Source organism: Rhamphochromis sp. 'chilingali' (assembly GCF_963969265.1).
Source record: "Rhamphochromis sp. 'chilingali' genome assembly, chromosome: 18".
Taxonomy (NCBI): domain Eukaryota; kingdom Metazoa; phylum Chordata; class Actinopteri; order Cichliformes; family Cichlidae; genus Rhamphochromis; species Rhamphochromis sp. 'chilingali'.
In genome coordinates, this window is record NC_137945.1 from 6,214,848 (window position 1) to 6,231,772 (window position 16,925).

The window sequence follows — 16,925 nt, forward strand, 5'->3', positions numbered from 1 at the left end:
AAATCAGTACTTCAGCTTTTGATGGCATATTTGATGGAGTACTTCTTTACACTAGTATCTGTCACCTTCTGTGTTGAGCTCATTGTTTCCTCTGTAGTGACTCAGCTGAGCCCAGATGGCTGAAAATGTTCCTCTGCTGCTCCGTCAGACTCTTCTCCTCCTGCTGATCAGCTGGGACACAAAACAGATCTTTGTTAGGCTCCACACTGCACTGAAGAGTCAAAGTGTCTCATATGTTCATCTGACAACACAATGGACATATTTTAGTTTCCCTTTCACCTTCATGTTTCCCTCTCACCACATATCTAAACCAAATTCATGACCAGCAGCTTTTACAGCTGTGGCTCCAGCAAACATCAGCTGATAGTACAAAGTAATATTAAATAAATTCTAACAGCTTATCAAGCGTAAGCGTGTTGATGTTGTTTAGCACGACATCCGCTGTTTTCCTTTCTCTGGACGCCTGCCATTTATACAGCCGTATTTCGCACATGACTATGAAAGGCAGAAGAGGAAGTAATTACTTCTAATGTAGACAATTCGGATGATATAGGTTGTGTCCCAATCCAGCGACCGCACGCTCCGGAATACGCATTTTGAGACCTATTACATCACAGCGACGCGACGACAGCTGTCCCAATCCGCAGTGTACTCCAAATGCGCCGTCGATTTCCCCAGATTTGAAGTGTGGTCCGGTGTACACTTTGTGGTCCCATATATCCCACAATTCATAGCACGGCAGTGGGTGTGGAGCAGTGTGTGAGGAAGAGGAGGAGGAAGAGGAAGAGCCAGCAGCAGCTGACAGATGGAGAGAATAGACAGACTGTTCCCTGTTTGTGAAGGACTGCTAGGAAAGTTTAAAATCACTAACTGTGTGTCCTGAATCAGTCTTATTAGGTAATGTTCAAATAATGTTATCATTCCAGTGTTTTCAGTGTGGGAGAAAGTACTCAGGGCCTTCAAGTTACACACTATGAAAGGCAGCAACAAGTTTAATATTCAGAAACCTAAAGTATGTATCAGCAGCAGGATGGAGCTAAAAATAAATGTTTGTTTCAGTTCTATGAAGCTTTGAGTATTTTGGATTAGTAGCACTGCTGTGTTTGTTGCATCATATTTCTGTAATTGTTTATATGCTTTATATATTCTGAGCTAAGTTGATCTATAGTGTTACATCATATTCTATAAGGATGTTATGTGTTTGTGTACTTTCTGCCCAGTTTGACCCATTTAGCAGAAGTCAGCCTGTTTAAGGCTCTGATATCTATTCTGTATGACTTAAAGCAGTTATGACATGGTATCAGTGTTGGGTGTAATGCATTACTAAGTAACGCGTTACTGTAATTAAATGACTTTTCCACTGAAAAGTAGAGTAACTGGTTACTGTTCATTTTTAGGTATTTTAATTACAGTTACTTACAATGTACTTGCGTTACATTGTAAAATAATTAAACTCGCTGAATATCATTATTTAATTTCAATAATTTATCTTCTAAACATAGAAGTAAACTCTGCCGCTTTAGCATCGCTGTAGTGCAGCTGCACGTCATTTCGCGCCAGTTTGCTGCGTAGTCGTATTCTACAGCGGAAGATGTTGGACTCGGCTGAAGCGAGTGGCTGTTTTATGAAATGGACATATTCCCGTCACTTCACTTTTCTGAAACAAGCAGACAAGAACATTACAGTAATATGTAAGCTATGTCCTGGGGAGAAAAAACTATCGGCTGCTGTTAATAGCGCGAGTAATCTACTGAAGCGCCTGACACGAGAGCATAGACGAACACTTCTGAGTGATCCTTGTTCATCATCCATGGATAACACCGCGGCAACTCCTGCTAAGCAGGCAAAACGTGATTTTACTTCAGCAGCACAGAAATAATAATGGATACTTTATTGATCCCCATGGGGAAATTACTTGTTTTTTCTCTGCATTTGACCCATTCACTCAGTGAAGCAGTGGGCAGCCCACTAAGCAGGCGCCCGGGGAGCAGTGTGTAGGGACGGTACCTTGCTCAGGGGTACCTCAGGGTAGCCGTTAAGTGGATTCGAACCGCCAACCTTCCGATCATGGGGCGACCACTTTACCTACTGAGCTATCCCTGCCCCAGAAAGCGTCTGAAGGTGAGCTTAAAAAATGATTGCGGGCTCCATTGTGGAAGCGATGCTACCGCTGCGTACTGTAGAGTCTCCGTCTTTAAAAAAATGTACTTATTATTTAAAGAGTTTAATTTCTATTGTCCATTGACTATTACTAAATATTAAAAATAATAAATGACAGATTTAGATATATTTTCATAAACTATTAATTTACCACATCAATAAACAGCATGGCAGGGCAAAATATTTTTTCTAACATGGCAACCTTTAAAAAGTGAAAGGAGACAGAAAGACAGGTGAGAAAGAATAAAACTTAACTGACTTTTTGATGCCATTTTACACAAAGTACTGGTGCAGTATCTATAAAATGTGGGAAAATACTGGCATCATGTACAGTACTATCTTCTGAAGAAATTATGTTGGGACCCTGAAAAAAATTACTATGTACAATAATGGATTTCTATACATTTGACATCAGATGAAAACTTTGGTTGTAAGATTCGGATAACTATTTGTTAAAAGCGAGAAATTTTAAACGAGAATAAGAAAGAAAAGTATTTTTTGTGCCCTCCTTTTCTTGTTAATGCCCTACCCGGCCCCCTGGCAAAACTTTGCTAGATCCGCCCCTGCACAGTTACCAGCTGTCAGCTACATAGAAAAGGATCCTGGTGTTATTTGTCTCTCAGAAACAGTTCATAGCTTTTCTTCAACCCATTCATGTAAACCTGTTTCTCCATCACCTGTTCAGCTCTGATGATTCAGTAAGGACATCTCCTGGTTTCATCTTCATGTTTTCCTCTCACTAGATATCCAAACCGATATCATGACCAGCAGCAGTGGCTCCAACAAACATCAGCTGATACTAGATATTAATATTAAATAAATTCTAACAACAGCTTATCAAGTTTAAAGGCGCTTCTGCTGTTTAACGCGACCTCCGCTACTTTCCTCTTTCTGGCGCAAAGTGGGAGGTAAATAACCAAGAGAGACGGGACTTGCGGCAAAAACGCCGATCAGCTGATCATTGATCAGTTTCATGATTGAAGTAGCAGCAGGAGAGGGAGGGGGGAGAATGAGAGAAGAAGAGGCAGCTGACAGCGTAAAGACGCAGAATAACTCCAACTTTTTGTCTTTGTTTATTGTAGCTGAAGTACGGGACAAATCGCGTTTATTTTCAGCTCAATACCAAACGCCTAATATTAACTCTGAATACCAGAGGATTCCGTTTTTTACAGAGGTAGGCGACTCTACTAACTAACCTTATGAATAAAATAAAGTTCACCAGTAACATCATAGCACCCACACAGCCACCTCGGGTCTCTCCTCCTCCGCCTCCCCTTTCCCTCATCCACCTGCTGGCCTCCACCACTTGCTAATTTTACTGAATCTGTAAAAGCTCCACCATAGGCACTACCAAACAATTGAGTTATTTTTACACGTCTGCCAGCATCTGTCCAACCCCCCACCTTTCACTGTTTACAGGGGAAAAAAGACAACAAAAAAAAAAAATCGGCCCATTTAAAACGAAAAACTTCCATCGGCCCACCGGTGAACACCGGGCCAGTCCAGCTATGTTGAGAGCGGAAGCAACACATTGCAAGCAAGCGCAAATGCAAAACTTGAGCGAGAGGGGCTGCTATTGTGTGTGTGTGTGTGGATAATAGCAAACACTGAAATACATTTTTCTTGCACTCAGCAATGAATTTTGCTCCCTCAAATTTAGCTTTTCTTTGATCAAAATAAATTTCTCCTCAAAATGCAACACTTGCACCTGCAATTTTTTTTTTACGTGCGTTAGGAATAGTGGTACAAATATAACACCATACTTATACACACACACAGCTGTGGTTTCCTGTTTTTGCTACATTCTGGAGAGCCTCGCCTTTAACGGTCTTCTCCCACCCCCTCTCACAGAGAGCAACAGAAAACTTCATGAACTCAGATCAATGTTACTTTGACACTTACCTCTAGATAGGCCGGAACAAAAAACTGAGAAACAAACAGCAATGAGCAGGAACTCTTTAGTTGTGTCCCAATCCAGCAACCGCACCCGGCGTTGGTCGAACAGATGTGTGGCAGTCTTGCGCTTCAGGAGCTGCCAAACCAGCAAAAAAACGCCAAATGTGTCACCTGTGACACTTGTGAGGTTATCTCAAACACACTCCGTCAGTCTTGATGCTGTTGAACAACAAAATGTTTAAAAGTGTTTAAAAACAGCAAACAATTAACACCACGCCGATGTTGTTCACAGGACAGCAAGAGTAAACGATCGGGAGACTCTTGTCGTCGTTATCGTGGTTATTTCTCCGATTTCAGCGTTTTTGCTTCACAGCTAAAGCCAGCAGTTTACTTTGTGCACTAACATGGACTCGAGTCAACCAGCGCCACCTCTGGCCAAGTGCCACAGCCTACAGCCAGATCAACCTGTGACACACATCTGCAGCACGTTTGAATTCGTGTCATGCACAACACATTTGTACCTTTCAATTGTGTCTGTTTGTGCGTCATGCAAATAAACCTTTGAAAAGAATGAAATGACACTAATATTTCACTAGTGTTGTAACATCACATGTCGTTAGCGTAGTCTGCCTGTGTCTTTTCTCTGTGAACAAACATTTTAGAGTTGGTTGTTATATACAGTCTGTATAAGTGTGGTTAATCTAATAAACATTTGTAAGGAGATGGCAGTTACTGTGAATGTACAGCAGGTGATTAGTAATAAACAGTCAGACAATGACTGACAATCTCATTCAGTCTTGCAGATCGAATGCACCTCCTGTGGAAAGTGGTACCACACAGTGTGTGTGGACTTCCCCTGTGCAGAAGGCGACTACAAATGTTGTGGGTGCTAATTAAACAGAAAGAATTGATCCCTGTTGTCTTTGCTTAATGATTGTTTTTAGCGTTGACAATCCACATTGCTGCCATTGCATCTTTCAACATGTTTGTGGGTAGATCTGGATGTACCAGGGGTAAGTGCAGCCACTCAGCCTCTACTCAATGTGATCATAGCAGCAGGTGCAGATGTGTTAATCTAGTAGTAGGCTGTGGTACTTGGCCACAGGTGGCAGCAGTGGACTGACCTCCATTTGAAACTGCTCCAGCTGCTATGTGATAGTGGATCTACTACAAATTGAAGATCATAAGCAAGTTTTGGAAATCAACCCTTGTATTATGTTGAAGAACAAACAATTGACATTGATTTTGTTGTGGGTCATTCTGACCCATACTGTGTAAATCCACTCAGGATTATCCAAAAACTGCAATAAAACAATAGCAACTTTATTTTCCATTAGATAAACATGTAGAACACAGACATACAACAGTTAGACTTTCCATAAGTATTTTAGGAACAATTTGGTTTTTCGTTCTTACAAACACATTTCTTTTGAACTTGCCCAAATTCTCAGTTTTTCAATGCTCAACATTTTCTATTTTGTCCACATGATGGACAGAATGTAACTGTGTGCTTTCTGCAGATGTACTTCTTGCATTTCTCACAAAATGTGCTTGTTTTCAAACAGGAACCTTCCTAACTAAGATTTAAAACAAAAGATTTCTACGTCTCCTCCAGTCTCACAAACAGATGACAAACCAAGCGACACACCTGAGTCACTGACTTTCTTAAATCCACTCACTCTCACTGGCTGTTTATTACTAATCACTGTGTAACTGCTGTGAATTCACAGTAACTGCCATCTCCTTACAAATCTTCATTGGATTAACCACACTTATACAGACTGTATATGTTGCCCCCCTGGTGTGACAGGTGCCTGGGAGGGGTGCGATCCTAGATCCCACAGCTGTGTATTGAAATAAAGAGGCACAGATCATGAACTTGTTTACAATTCAACTGCAGGATTTATTCTGCAGATTTGCCTCCCAGGGGGGTTTACGCTCCTCCTGGCCGCTATGCGCCACCTAGTGGTATTTTTTAAGTAATGCCATGGAAGATGTAAAGTGTAATTAGAAAATACTGAATCAACACTGAACGATATAACAAAGACCAAAATATAACTGGGGTGTTCCCTTTTTTCCTTGTATGAAGGCATAAACTGAACTAACATCCCCATAAGTCTTTTTATCTCTTAACTTTTTAACTATTAGTGTAATCCAGATTTACCAGCCACACATTTCAACTTTTAAACACATATGTTAACCTTTTACATATATAACTCTCCAGCCATGTTGATGGATTGCCTGTATTGGCTGGAAATATTCATTTCCAGGGAAAAGACACAGACAGACGATGCTTACAGGATGTGATGTGACAACACTAATGAAATATTGATGTGTCATATTTGTCCAAGGCGTATTTCACTGTTATGGAAAAAGAGAATATTAAAATCATGATGACCAAGTGGTGATTTCTATGACTTTGTGTATATAATTTCGAATTTTGTACAAATGTAGGCCAATAAGGAATATATGATATCATTTCATTCTTTTCAAAGGTTTATTTGCATGACGCACAAACAGACACAATTGAAAGGTACAAATGTGCATGACACGAATTCAAACGTGGTGCAGATGTGTGTCACAGGTTGATCTGGCTGTAGGCTGTGGCACTTGGCCAGAGGTGGCGCTGGTTGATTCGAGTCCATGTTAGTGCACAAAGTAAACTGCTCGCTGTAGTTGCGAAGCAAAAACGCTGAAATCGGAGAAATAAACCCTGCGAGGGGAACGATAACGACGACAAGAGTCTCCCGATCGTTTACTCTTGCTCTCCTGTGAACAACATCGGCGTGGTGTTACTTGTTTGCTGTTTTCGCGATCGCGTCGCGCATGAGGATATCACCAGGTAAACTCGCCACATTTTAAACATTTTGTTGTTCAACAGCATCACGACTGACGGAGTGTGTTTGAGACAACCTCACAAGTGTCACAGTTGACACATTTGGCGTTTTTTGCTGGTTTGTCGGTAGCAGCTCCTGAAACGCAAGACTGCCACACATCTGTTCGACCAACGCCAGTTGATCTGGAACACCGGCGGCAGTAGCGGTTTTAGATACGGGCGACACGGGCGGCATCACGGACATCGGCAAAAAAATGCTGGTACTCATGCTGCCCCGACGTCTGCCAGCGCATATTGGGAATGGCATGAGCACCGATCGGTTTTCTATCGCCCATTTCCTGCAGCCACTGTGGAGCTCCACAGTAACCGGATACACGTGACCTCCACAGTAGCCATAAACACGCATGGATACCGTGGAAGTTACTGTGAGTGGTTAATAAGTTAAGTCATGGTGAAGGGAAAGTGGTGGTTTTTCGTTTTTTGAGAAGTACTGGTCTCATCAAGAGGATCTGGGGATTCAGGAGTGACTGACGGTTAACAGCCAGGAGATCGCAGTAATACAACAGTTTTGGATGCAAGCTGCCGTTAAACTTGACTGAAGAAGAAGAAGGAAGGTACTGTGGAGCTCCACAGTGGCTGCAGCCAGGTGCTCTTATAGACTTGGGACACAGCTACAGAGTTCCTGCTCATTGCTGTTTGTTTCTCAGTTTTTTGTTCTGGCCTATCTAGAGGTAAGTGTCAAAGTAACATTGATCTGAGTTCATGAAGTAACATTGATCCGTCCAAACTCCGATCAATTTTTAATTGGCCCGCAAGTAATTTTATAAATACAATAGAATATGGCGCGCACTTAAACTTTTGCTTGAGTTTGTTGCACTTCTTAGTTTTAACAACAGGGGGAGCTGCTGTTGATCAAGTCAGTTGCGCCACCAAAAAGGACAATCACAGAAGAAAGTTACTAAACTTGGCAGAACCAAAGAAGCGAAAGGTAGAAAGTGAGTGCAGAAAATTTCAGACACGGTGGGAGAGTGAATATTTCTTCAAAGAATTCAAAGGGAAGTGTATCTGTTTGATCTGCACTGAAACTGTGGCAGTTATGAAAGAGTATAATGTACTACGTCATTATGAAACCAAACATCAGGCCTATGCATCCTACACTGGTGCTGAGATGGAGCAGAAATGAAAGCAAAGGGTAGCTCTCCTGCAGGGTCAGCAACAATGATTTTTTTTCGTGCTCAAATTGTCCAGGAAAAGGCTCAAATAGCCAGCTATGAGGTCGCCCAACTCATCGCAAGACATGGCAAGCCTTTTTCAGATGGAGACCTCTTAAAACACGGCCTCGTTAAAGTCACCGAAATAATGTGCCCGGAAAACGTGCAGGACTTCAACAACATCGGCGTGTCCAGAAATCCAGTTGTGCGACGCATTGATGACTCATCAGCCAACATTAAACTGCAAATGTCTGATAAAGCTGTGCTTTTGATTTTTACTCCATCGCATGCGATGAGAGCACCGATGCCACAGACACCGCACAGCTGCTATTTTTTTGCGGGTAGTGGACGAGAGCACGAGCGCTTTAGGTGAGTAAAAGATATATTCAACAGTAACCGTGTGTTAATAAGCATGCATGTGCAGGTACACATGCTTCAAATATCAATAATGCGCATCAATTCTGTTTTCCGTATATGCGTTTTTCTTGTTAACACACAGAATACACATCGCTGTAAAACTCACACGCAGTCAGCTGATCTCATCTGATGCAGATTTGCTCCTTGATCAACACTGCAGCTGGATGGCCCGATTTACATTCCCAGCGCAGCTGATACTCACCAGAATAGTTTACTAAAATTATATGCACTCCTGTTATTAAGTCCGGTTCAGTCTGTTAATGTTGATAATCGTTTCAAAACGAACGTTAATAGGTGTGTTGCTAAGCCTAATAACTTAAATAACAAACTTGAAATGTACCCGTCCCATTTTCCCCTTTATTGTTCTTTTCCTCTGTGCTGTAAATCTTCTGTCTAAGAAGAAATCTGAGGCTGCTGTTCTGAGAATGAGCTACCAAAGCTTTTTCTGAATAAATCAATAAAGATCCATTTATGGAAAGCTGGGATGAAGGCAGTTTTGTCTTTAATTATATTCAACAATATAACACATTTGACCACTTTTAAGTGATTTTTCTAACTTTAATACACTAAAGTTAAGGTTATATACCTAATTTCTATTAAGTGGCCCAGCCCCTCCTATATTTTTATGTATGTGGCCCTCAGTGAAAAAAGTTTGGACACCCCTGCTGTACACAGTTTTATTTGAGCCACAAAACCAGCCGATCACAGACTTCGATGCAAAAAAATCTGATTGGCTGTTTTGGTCTCCAATCAGCTCGAAATGACGAAATGCAAAAATCCCAGAATGCATTTCGTCCAAAACTCAAGCGAGTAGCGATGGTAAATTTGATTCTTTTTACTGAATCGAGTTTCAATGAGTCACTCACCAAAGTGAATCGGTGCTACTGTGAACCGAGGAGCTGTTGTCTTGATGTGAGCTTTCTACTCAGGGTTTTTTCTTCCAGTTCACAGCAGAAATGTTTATGTTAAGAAACTGAATGTTGTTTTTCTCCATAATTTTAAACTAGATATATTTCTACTAATGAAATTAGTTTGCTAACAGCAACAGGGATGAGTCAATGAGTCATTTGTCAGTAAAGCAGGGCTTTCAAACCCGCCATTTGCGGCCCACGTCACCTCTACTTGCATATTGATGTGAAGAAATTATTATTTTTTAATTATTATACGAAAAATGATTTAATACGATGGCAGAGCGTTACAGGCATGGCCCTTTAAGACTGTAGCCTCATGGGCGGTGTAGTCCTTGCTGCAGGGAGAACGTGTGGGACCGCCCCTCCTGCTGTGTGTGTGTGAGCATGAGGGAGGGACAGTCGAGTGTTAATACTCGACTGTACACTGTGTTCATGTTTTCCTCCGAAACAATAAAGTTCTGCTGGAGCAGCCTTTCAATGCCTCTTTCTGTCTCTCGCTAGCAAAGTTGACGCAGACAGTAAAGCTAGTTCCCGACTACAAGCCCCCAAAGTATTAGCCAGAGGTCTCCTTACCACGGTTTGGAGCCGCGGACCTGGCCGAGGTAACAAGAGAGTGCAAACATGTTGAGGGATTGGCTGTGTTAGTTCAGTGACAGATTTATTTGGAAAGAAAACAATTTTCACTTGCAGTTGAAAACTAAAGTGTACGCTTATGCCTGCATTTTTATTTTGTTAAATACAAACAAATTTGTGGCAAAGGTGCTTCCACGTGTCTGGCCAGAAAGAGCTGTTTATTTGGTAGTTCAATGAAACTACTGTACTATATTGTACTATACTGCTGAGTGACTGTCTTCTGCTCGTCAAATATATTTCATTGCAATGTTGATCCTGTGCTAACTTGCATATGACAAATGAAACTTAAAGGCTTCAGATAGTTAAGAGTGAGAAAAAAATTCCCTTCATGTTTGCCATTTTGTCTTTCTTACACAATATTTGGAATTAAATAAACCAAACAAAACACTAAAATTTAGGAAATATTAGTGGGTGTTTTCATGTTTGTTATTTTGTACTGCTAGGACTAAAGTGGCCCTCCAATTAGATGACGGTCCCAGAAGTGGCCCGCGGCCCATGTGAGTTTGAGACCCCTGCAGTAAACAGACTCTCGAGTGTTGAACGATTTGTTCATGATTTGCACATCACTACAAGCGAGGCAGTGGCAGAGGAATGAAGAGTGGCGGAGTTTGAAATATTACTCTTTCTGGGTGACAAAATAAACGTTTAAGATGTTTTCAGGTAAGAATGGTGCTGTGTAAACTTCGAATATCTGCTTCTTTTATCAAGACATCACCTATTTGCAAAGTGATCTAACGTTTTCGGAGATCCTGTTACCCACCAACTGACCGCATAGCTGGACTGGCCATTGGGCATACCGGGGATTTGCCCAGTGGGCCGATGGTGACTGTTAAGTCTAATTGTTGAATGTTGCCATTGTGTTTCTTAAATTTGTACAGTCTTAGTTCAAGCAGTAGGATCAAAGCCATTCCTTTGATCCTGACCACCTCTCCAACCACTCTGTACTGGGGGAGGTTTTATTGTAGATGCATCCTACCGGAAAGATCTGTTTCTTTTTATGTAAGCTTCCTGGGTTTATGACCCTTTGGTCAGCAGGAGGTCTGACACACACACACACACACACTCTCACAGAAGTTCACACATATACATAAAATGCTTTGTCTTAGAACAAAGGGGGCGTGGCTTTGTTCTGATGTGTTTTGTGTGAACTGTCTCCCAATAAAAGGCAGCAGGAGGTCAGATCTGGGGGTCATTTTCGTGGTGGACACAGACGAGGCCTCCCTTGCGCAAATAATCGATCGATCGACTGTCTTGTTTTCTTCATGATGAATAAGTCTCTAGAATTAGCGGGGCTTGTGGAAACACAGACCCAACAGTGACTTTTCATTTTTGTTTGTTTGTTTTTGTAACAGTGTAAGGTGGTGGATTAGCCAATTGGTCATGATCAACTCTGGGCTGGACCAATTACAATAGATCCGTATTGAGCTGAAAAAGAACGCAATTCTAGAAGCTAGAATAAAAAAAAAACAGACACAAAGCTGGAGTTATTCTGTGTCTTTGCTGCACAGCTGCCTCTCCTCTCATTCTCTCCCCCTCCCTCTCCTGTTGCTACTTCAATCATGAAACTGTTCAATGATCAGCTGATCGGCTTTTCTGTCCAAGTCCCGTCTCTCTTGTTTGTTTATCGTCCACTTTGCGCCAGAGAAAGGAAAACAACATCAGCACGCTTACGCTTGATAAGCTGTTAGAATTTATTTAATATTACTTTGTACTATCAGCTGATGTTTGCTGGAGCCACAGCTGTAAAACCTGCTGGTCATGAATTTGGTTTAGATATGTGGTGAGAGGGAAACATGAAGGTGAAAGGGAAACTAAAATATGTCCATTGTGTTGTCAGATGAACATATGAGACACTTTGACTCTTCAGTGCAGTGTGGAGCCTAACAAAGATCTGTTTTGTGTCCCAGCTGATCAGCAGGAGGAGAAGAGTCTGACGGATCAGCAGAGGAACATTTTCAGCCATCTGGACTCAGCTGAGTCACTACAGAGGAAACAATGAGCTCAACACAGAAGGTGACAGATACTAGTGTAAAGAAGTACTCCATCAAATATGCCATCAAAAGCTGAAGTACTGATTTAACTTGTTTACTCAAGTGGAAAAGTACGGGCTCTGAAATGTAATCAGAGTAAGAAAGTAAAAGTAGCTCCTTGAACATTTTTACCACCTGTTTTTATCCAAAGTTAACTGAACCTTGTGCTTTATTAATGTAATAATAAAATAAGATTAGTAAATGAAGTACAAACTATTTATTTCTAATAAAGGTTCTCTGTTTGAATCAGTTAATTAGAAAATGAAGGAAAATAAAACATGTGTGTATTTTCTGTTGCCTACACTGTAGAGGGTGACTTTGCCTCTAAACAGGAACATGAGCAGGGAGGAGGTTAAAGTGGGATTGAGCAGGTGGGAACCCTAAAATCAGCTGTAGTGGCTCAGCGTGGGGAAAAGAATCACAGCTCACAATAATTTCTGTTGAGAGCTCCAGTAGATTTTCTTAAAGTACAGGCTGTGATCAGCTGACCTGCTGCTCTCTGTGGATGTACACAACTGAATTCAACCAGATGTCAGCAGATGTTTCATGAGCTGTCCTGGCTGGTTTCCATCCTCTACACTGACAGTACACTGTCTTTATATTAGACACTATACTGTTGGTATGAAGGTGGAACTCAGTGAATGAATGTCAGCATCATGAGCTTCAGTTTAAATGAATCTCTGCTACACTTGATGTAATCTAACTCTGACATGAGCACCACAGTCACTGTGCACCAGTCACACACTGTTCTTTACTTTAAATCCATCACAGTTCAGCAAACGAACCTGTTTATCCTGCACTAACCTGCAGAGGATCTTCATGCAGTCTTTAAATAACACAGTTAATCTGCCTCAGATTGTTTTGCAGCATCTTTCATAATCTGAAAAAACATAATGTCACATGTACAGACCCAATATCTGATTTCAACACATGAGGACTTACATGTAAACTTTAATCTCCAGTTGATCACATCCCACTGAGCAGTCCTTCCCTTTAAATCTAACCTCTCTTCTTCCTCTCCTGTCCTGTGTGTCTTATCTTTCTCCGTCTCTGAGTGAAGTTAGCTCTCTTTCTTTTCTCTCCCTGTGATGTGCAGCAGCTGGACCTTTAGCCAGCAACACACTTTTTTATTGTCAGTTTGTGTGTTTGCTGATGTTTTTTGAGCTGATAGAAATGCTGCGTTTTAAATTACCTGCCACTTAAAAGATATGAATCCATTTATTCTTGCTCATCTTCTGTATTGCTAGCTGGATGCTGAAGTACCGTGACGGCAACTTATGAGCACCTGCAGTGATTCAGGTGTTGTGCCAAAAAAGAACATTGGTCCACTTTAACTCTTGACTATGTTTTGCACACAGTTTTGCCTCTTTCATCTCTTTTTATGTTTCATACCCTGGTGATTAGTGCACGATCAGGATTGCCTTTCATGTGTTACTGTTTAGGTTCAAATCAGTTTGATGTTTGATGCCTGCAGCGATGACATTACTCTCCTCAAATGGCTTAAACCAAAAGTAACAAGCCTGTTTTGAAAATGTAAGGAGTAGAAAATACAGATATGTGTAGGGAGTAAACGTTTTAAAGAAATCCTGAGGCTACAATCAGACTCTGACATTTTCCTTCACTGAACCAGGCTGGTAACTGTTACATTTGATTTATTATCATTGAATAAATTAGAAAATTATAGAAATATATAATAGGGAACAGCAATAGGAAATATAAAAAAGTATAGACCTGGTAAATATTTATATATTATATATGTATACATTTTTATATATCTGTGTACAATCAGGAGGGATGGGCATGATTTTAGTGTTTGAACAGTCATGAATTATTTTTAACAGCAGGTTGGATGTAATGTGTTAGAACTACCAGCAGGTGGGGATAAGAGACCTTTAAGGTGTTTGGTGCCACACTCCACCTTCAGGTTTAAAACTAGTGTTAATGGAGGGAGTTTGAAGGTTGAGTTTGTTCCACAACTGCATTTCACTCACTGCCTCTGTTTGTATCTCTGTCACTGCAGGACCAACATGGAGCGAGAAGTCAGCGCTCTCAGGAGGCCGACAAACCTCACAGAAGAAAGAGAGAGAAAAAACACACCTGTGACGAGTGTGGGAAGGGTTTTATTTCCAAGTGTCATCTAAAACAGCATCAGGTCATCCACACTGGAGAGAGACCGTTCAGCTGTGACTTGTGTGGAAAGTCTTTTACCTGGAAGGAATCCCTAAAAACACACCAACTCATCCACAGTGGAGTTAAAGCGTACAGCTGTGATCAGTGTGGCAGAGCTTTTACTCGCAGTAGCAGCTTACAGAGTCATCTAGTTACCCACTCTGGAATTAAGGCATACAGCTGTGACATCTGTGGAAAAACTTTCAGCCGGAAAGGGAACCGAAATATACACCTACGCATTCACACCAGAGAAGATGTGTACTGCTGTGAACAGTGTGGCAAATACTTTGCTACAGACACACAGTTAAAACAACACATGTTTACCCACACTGAGGGACGACCTTATAAATGTGACCTGTGTGAGAAGACTTTTAAATCTCCACGTTACCTGAGAGAACACCAACAGATCCACACCAGAAAGAGACTCTACAAGTGCAGTTACTGTGAGGTATGTATTTATATTGTTATCTTGTCATTTTAGCCTGACTGTTTGGAACAACTCTGCTCATTAAACTGTGTTAGCATGTTAGCAATTCTACTGCATGGAGAAGCAGCTCTGAGTGATTATTCAGATTTTCATGTCAGTTATGATTTTAGTATTACTGTAGTATTATGGTGGTAGTATTGTAGTTATTGCAGCCCAGTAAACTGAGTGTGTTAACTGAAACAGTCAAATGTAATTGGACGTCTGCAGAGATGCTCTTTATTTCAGGCGACGTTCAGGATAAAAATGTTGAAGGACTGACTTACACTGTCTTTGTGTCTTTGTTTAGAAGCAGAGCGACACAGATGGATCCAGTTCTCAACCCTGTCATCACTGTGGTGGTGGGAAAGACTTTCGTTGTGACCTTTGTGGAAAAACCTTCAGTTGGCAAAAGAACCTAAAAAAACATCAACGTAGACACACTGGAGACAAACTGCAATACTGCAAAGAATGTGGGAGAAGCTTCACCACACCAAGTGAGTTAAAAAAACATGAACTGATTCACAGTGGGGTTAAAAAGCACCTCTGTGATCAGTGTGGGTCATCCTTCACCACTGCAAGGGAGCTTAAATCACACAAACGAGTCCACACAGGAGAGAAACCATACAAGTGCAGACACTGTGACAGAAGCTTCTCAGATTCATGTAGTCGTAACAATCATGAACGTACACACGTGGAAGGAAACTACAGCTGTGACCAGTGTGACAAGAGCTTCAGGAATCTCAGTTCATACTCCACACACAAACGATCCCACGTTACTAATAAACTGTTTCACTGTTACCAATGTGCCCAAACATTCACCTCATTGTCTGCTCTGTGCAAACATCAGCGTGATCACTCGGGACTATAATCACTCCCATCACTGGATCACAGTGAATCTGAAGAGACAGAAAGATCCTCTGGTTTCAGTGTCAGACTCAAAAAGCTTGAGATCAGGCTCCACAGAGTTCAGATAGAATCATTTAAACTTGTGTTGAACTGAACTGGTTGCTGGGCTGAACTTCTACATAATACAGATTTACATGGGATCTTATTTTCTGTTGTTTTACTGAGTCAGTTTTGTCCTTTTTTCTCTGTCCTGGTTTTGCTCGTCTGTAAATAATTGAAACTCAGTCAAATAGTTCATTGTTCTCCAGCAAAACGTTTTGGAAACTCATGTTTAACCTTTAAAACTCTGACATGTTTTAGCACACAAGGCTTCATCGGGGAGTTCACTCATGATTGGACCATGAGAATAAAGGTTTTTAGTTCTTTCAAAGAGAGTCTTGGAGGTGTTTGATGTTTCTGTTTTTGTTTTCTACATATAGGAAGAAACTATTTTTCTTGCTTTATGTAGTGTAGAAGTTTTTAATGTTTCTTTCATCTGTGATGTTCTTGAATGTGTTGACATGAAGATGGTACAAATAAACTGTCCTTTTAGCTTTAGCTCCTAATTTATTCATTATTTATGGCTGTAGCACAGCAGCAGTGTCTTGATTAACACATGGAGGGCTCGGGATCTGATGGTAAATAATGTTTTGTGTCCTTGTACACATCATACAGCTCAGCTGTTCCACAGATGTCAGGTTTACACAGTGGGATGGTTTGCAAGAACGCAGCTCTCCTGTGGATAAATCCTTACTCTTAGCCTCAGGACCTCACACAGTCCCAGCAGGTTTGGTCAGAAGATTTATACCTTATATCAAAACGTCACAGAGTCTCCTTTGCTGTGCTGTTTTCACAAAGAAACGTAAACTGAAGACCTGAACTTACAATGTTTTAATTAGTTTAGCAGATTCAGTGTCTCCATGATCGAATCTGCTGTTTTTGTGCTGCTGTTGGTAGAAAGCCGTTTAATACTGAAATGAACTGGCTGCATGCATCTCTGAATGTAAATTGGTGCACTATTAATAGATCACTCTGGAACGGTGTCATCACCCTAATTTGCCCACTTAGTAAATCTCACTCATGGCCAAGAAATTGAAATAAATCTTGTTTCCCTGCTGGATAGTGATCCACTGTAACTCTGCTCCTCCTTCCTGTTTAGGATTTCTGTGACTGAAGTAAAATTCCCTCCATCCATCACTTATCCCAGCTAACCCAAAGTAAAAGAAAGTTTTGCTCATCTTAAAAAAGCATTACAATAATGGGCATTACCAATGCAAACTGAATGATACAGAAGATGAAAGAATAGAGTTT

The 16,925-nt window shown here is 41.1% G+C and overlaps 3 protein-coding genes across 11 annotated transcripts in view; 2 read left to right on the forward strand and 1 right to left on the reverse strand.

Moving 5' to 3' along the window:
* The window catches only part of LOC308385446 (uncharacterized protein), a 538,971-nt gene that overhangs the window by 365,117 nt on the left and 156,929 nt on the right, over window positions 1-16,925 (forward strand). Inside the window, exon 1 of one of the 3 annotated variants that reach the window (XM_080864345.1) lies at window positions 6,605-6,898. The exons of the other annotated variants lie outside the window; for them this stretch is intronic. The gene's annotated coding sequence lies outside the window, so the exon portion shown is untranslated. Of the gene's footprint in view, window positions 1-6,604; window positions 6,899-16,925 lie in introns of those variants that run through there. 3 annotated transcript variants of the gene reach the window in all.
* The window catches only part of LOC308385457 (uncharacterized protein), a gene marked incomplete at its 3' end in the record, with an annotated part of 56,093 nt that overhangs the window by 3,876 nt on the left and 35,292 nt on the right, over window positions 1-16,925 (reverse strand). For 2 of the 6 annotated variants that reach the window (XM_080864375.1, XM_080864373.1), the window contains exon 2: window positions 66-171. The exons of 2 other annotated variants lie outside the window; for them this stretch is intronic. In XM_080864375.1, coding sequence (XP_080720501.1) covers window positions 66-83 — 18 coding nt within the window. In that variant the 5' untranslated portion in view covers window positions 84-171. Of the gene's footprint in view, window positions 1-65; window positions 423-4,062; window positions 4,295-16,925 lie in introns of those variants that run through there. 2 more of the 6 variants (XM_080864376.1, XM_080864372.1) reach the window with 2 other exon arrangements.
* LOC308385461 (uncharacterized protein) lies at window positions 11,972-15,597 on the forward strand (the record flags this gene model as incomplete). 2 transcript variants are annotated; one of them, XM_080864385.1, is made up of 3 exons in its annotated part: window positions 11,972-12,077; window positions 14,115-14,711; window positions 15,037-15,597. In XM_080864385.1, the coding sequence occupies exons 1-3, from the start codon at window positions 12,060-12,062 to the stop codon at window positions 15,595-15,597; spliced, it is 1,176 nt and encodes a 391-aa protein (XP_080720511.1). In that variant the 5' UTR covers window positions 11,972-12,059. The 2 variants fall into 2 exon arrangements, with proteins under 2 accessions (XP_080720511.1, XP_080720512.1); XM_080864386.1 differs by having other exon boundaries at window positions 15,040-15,597.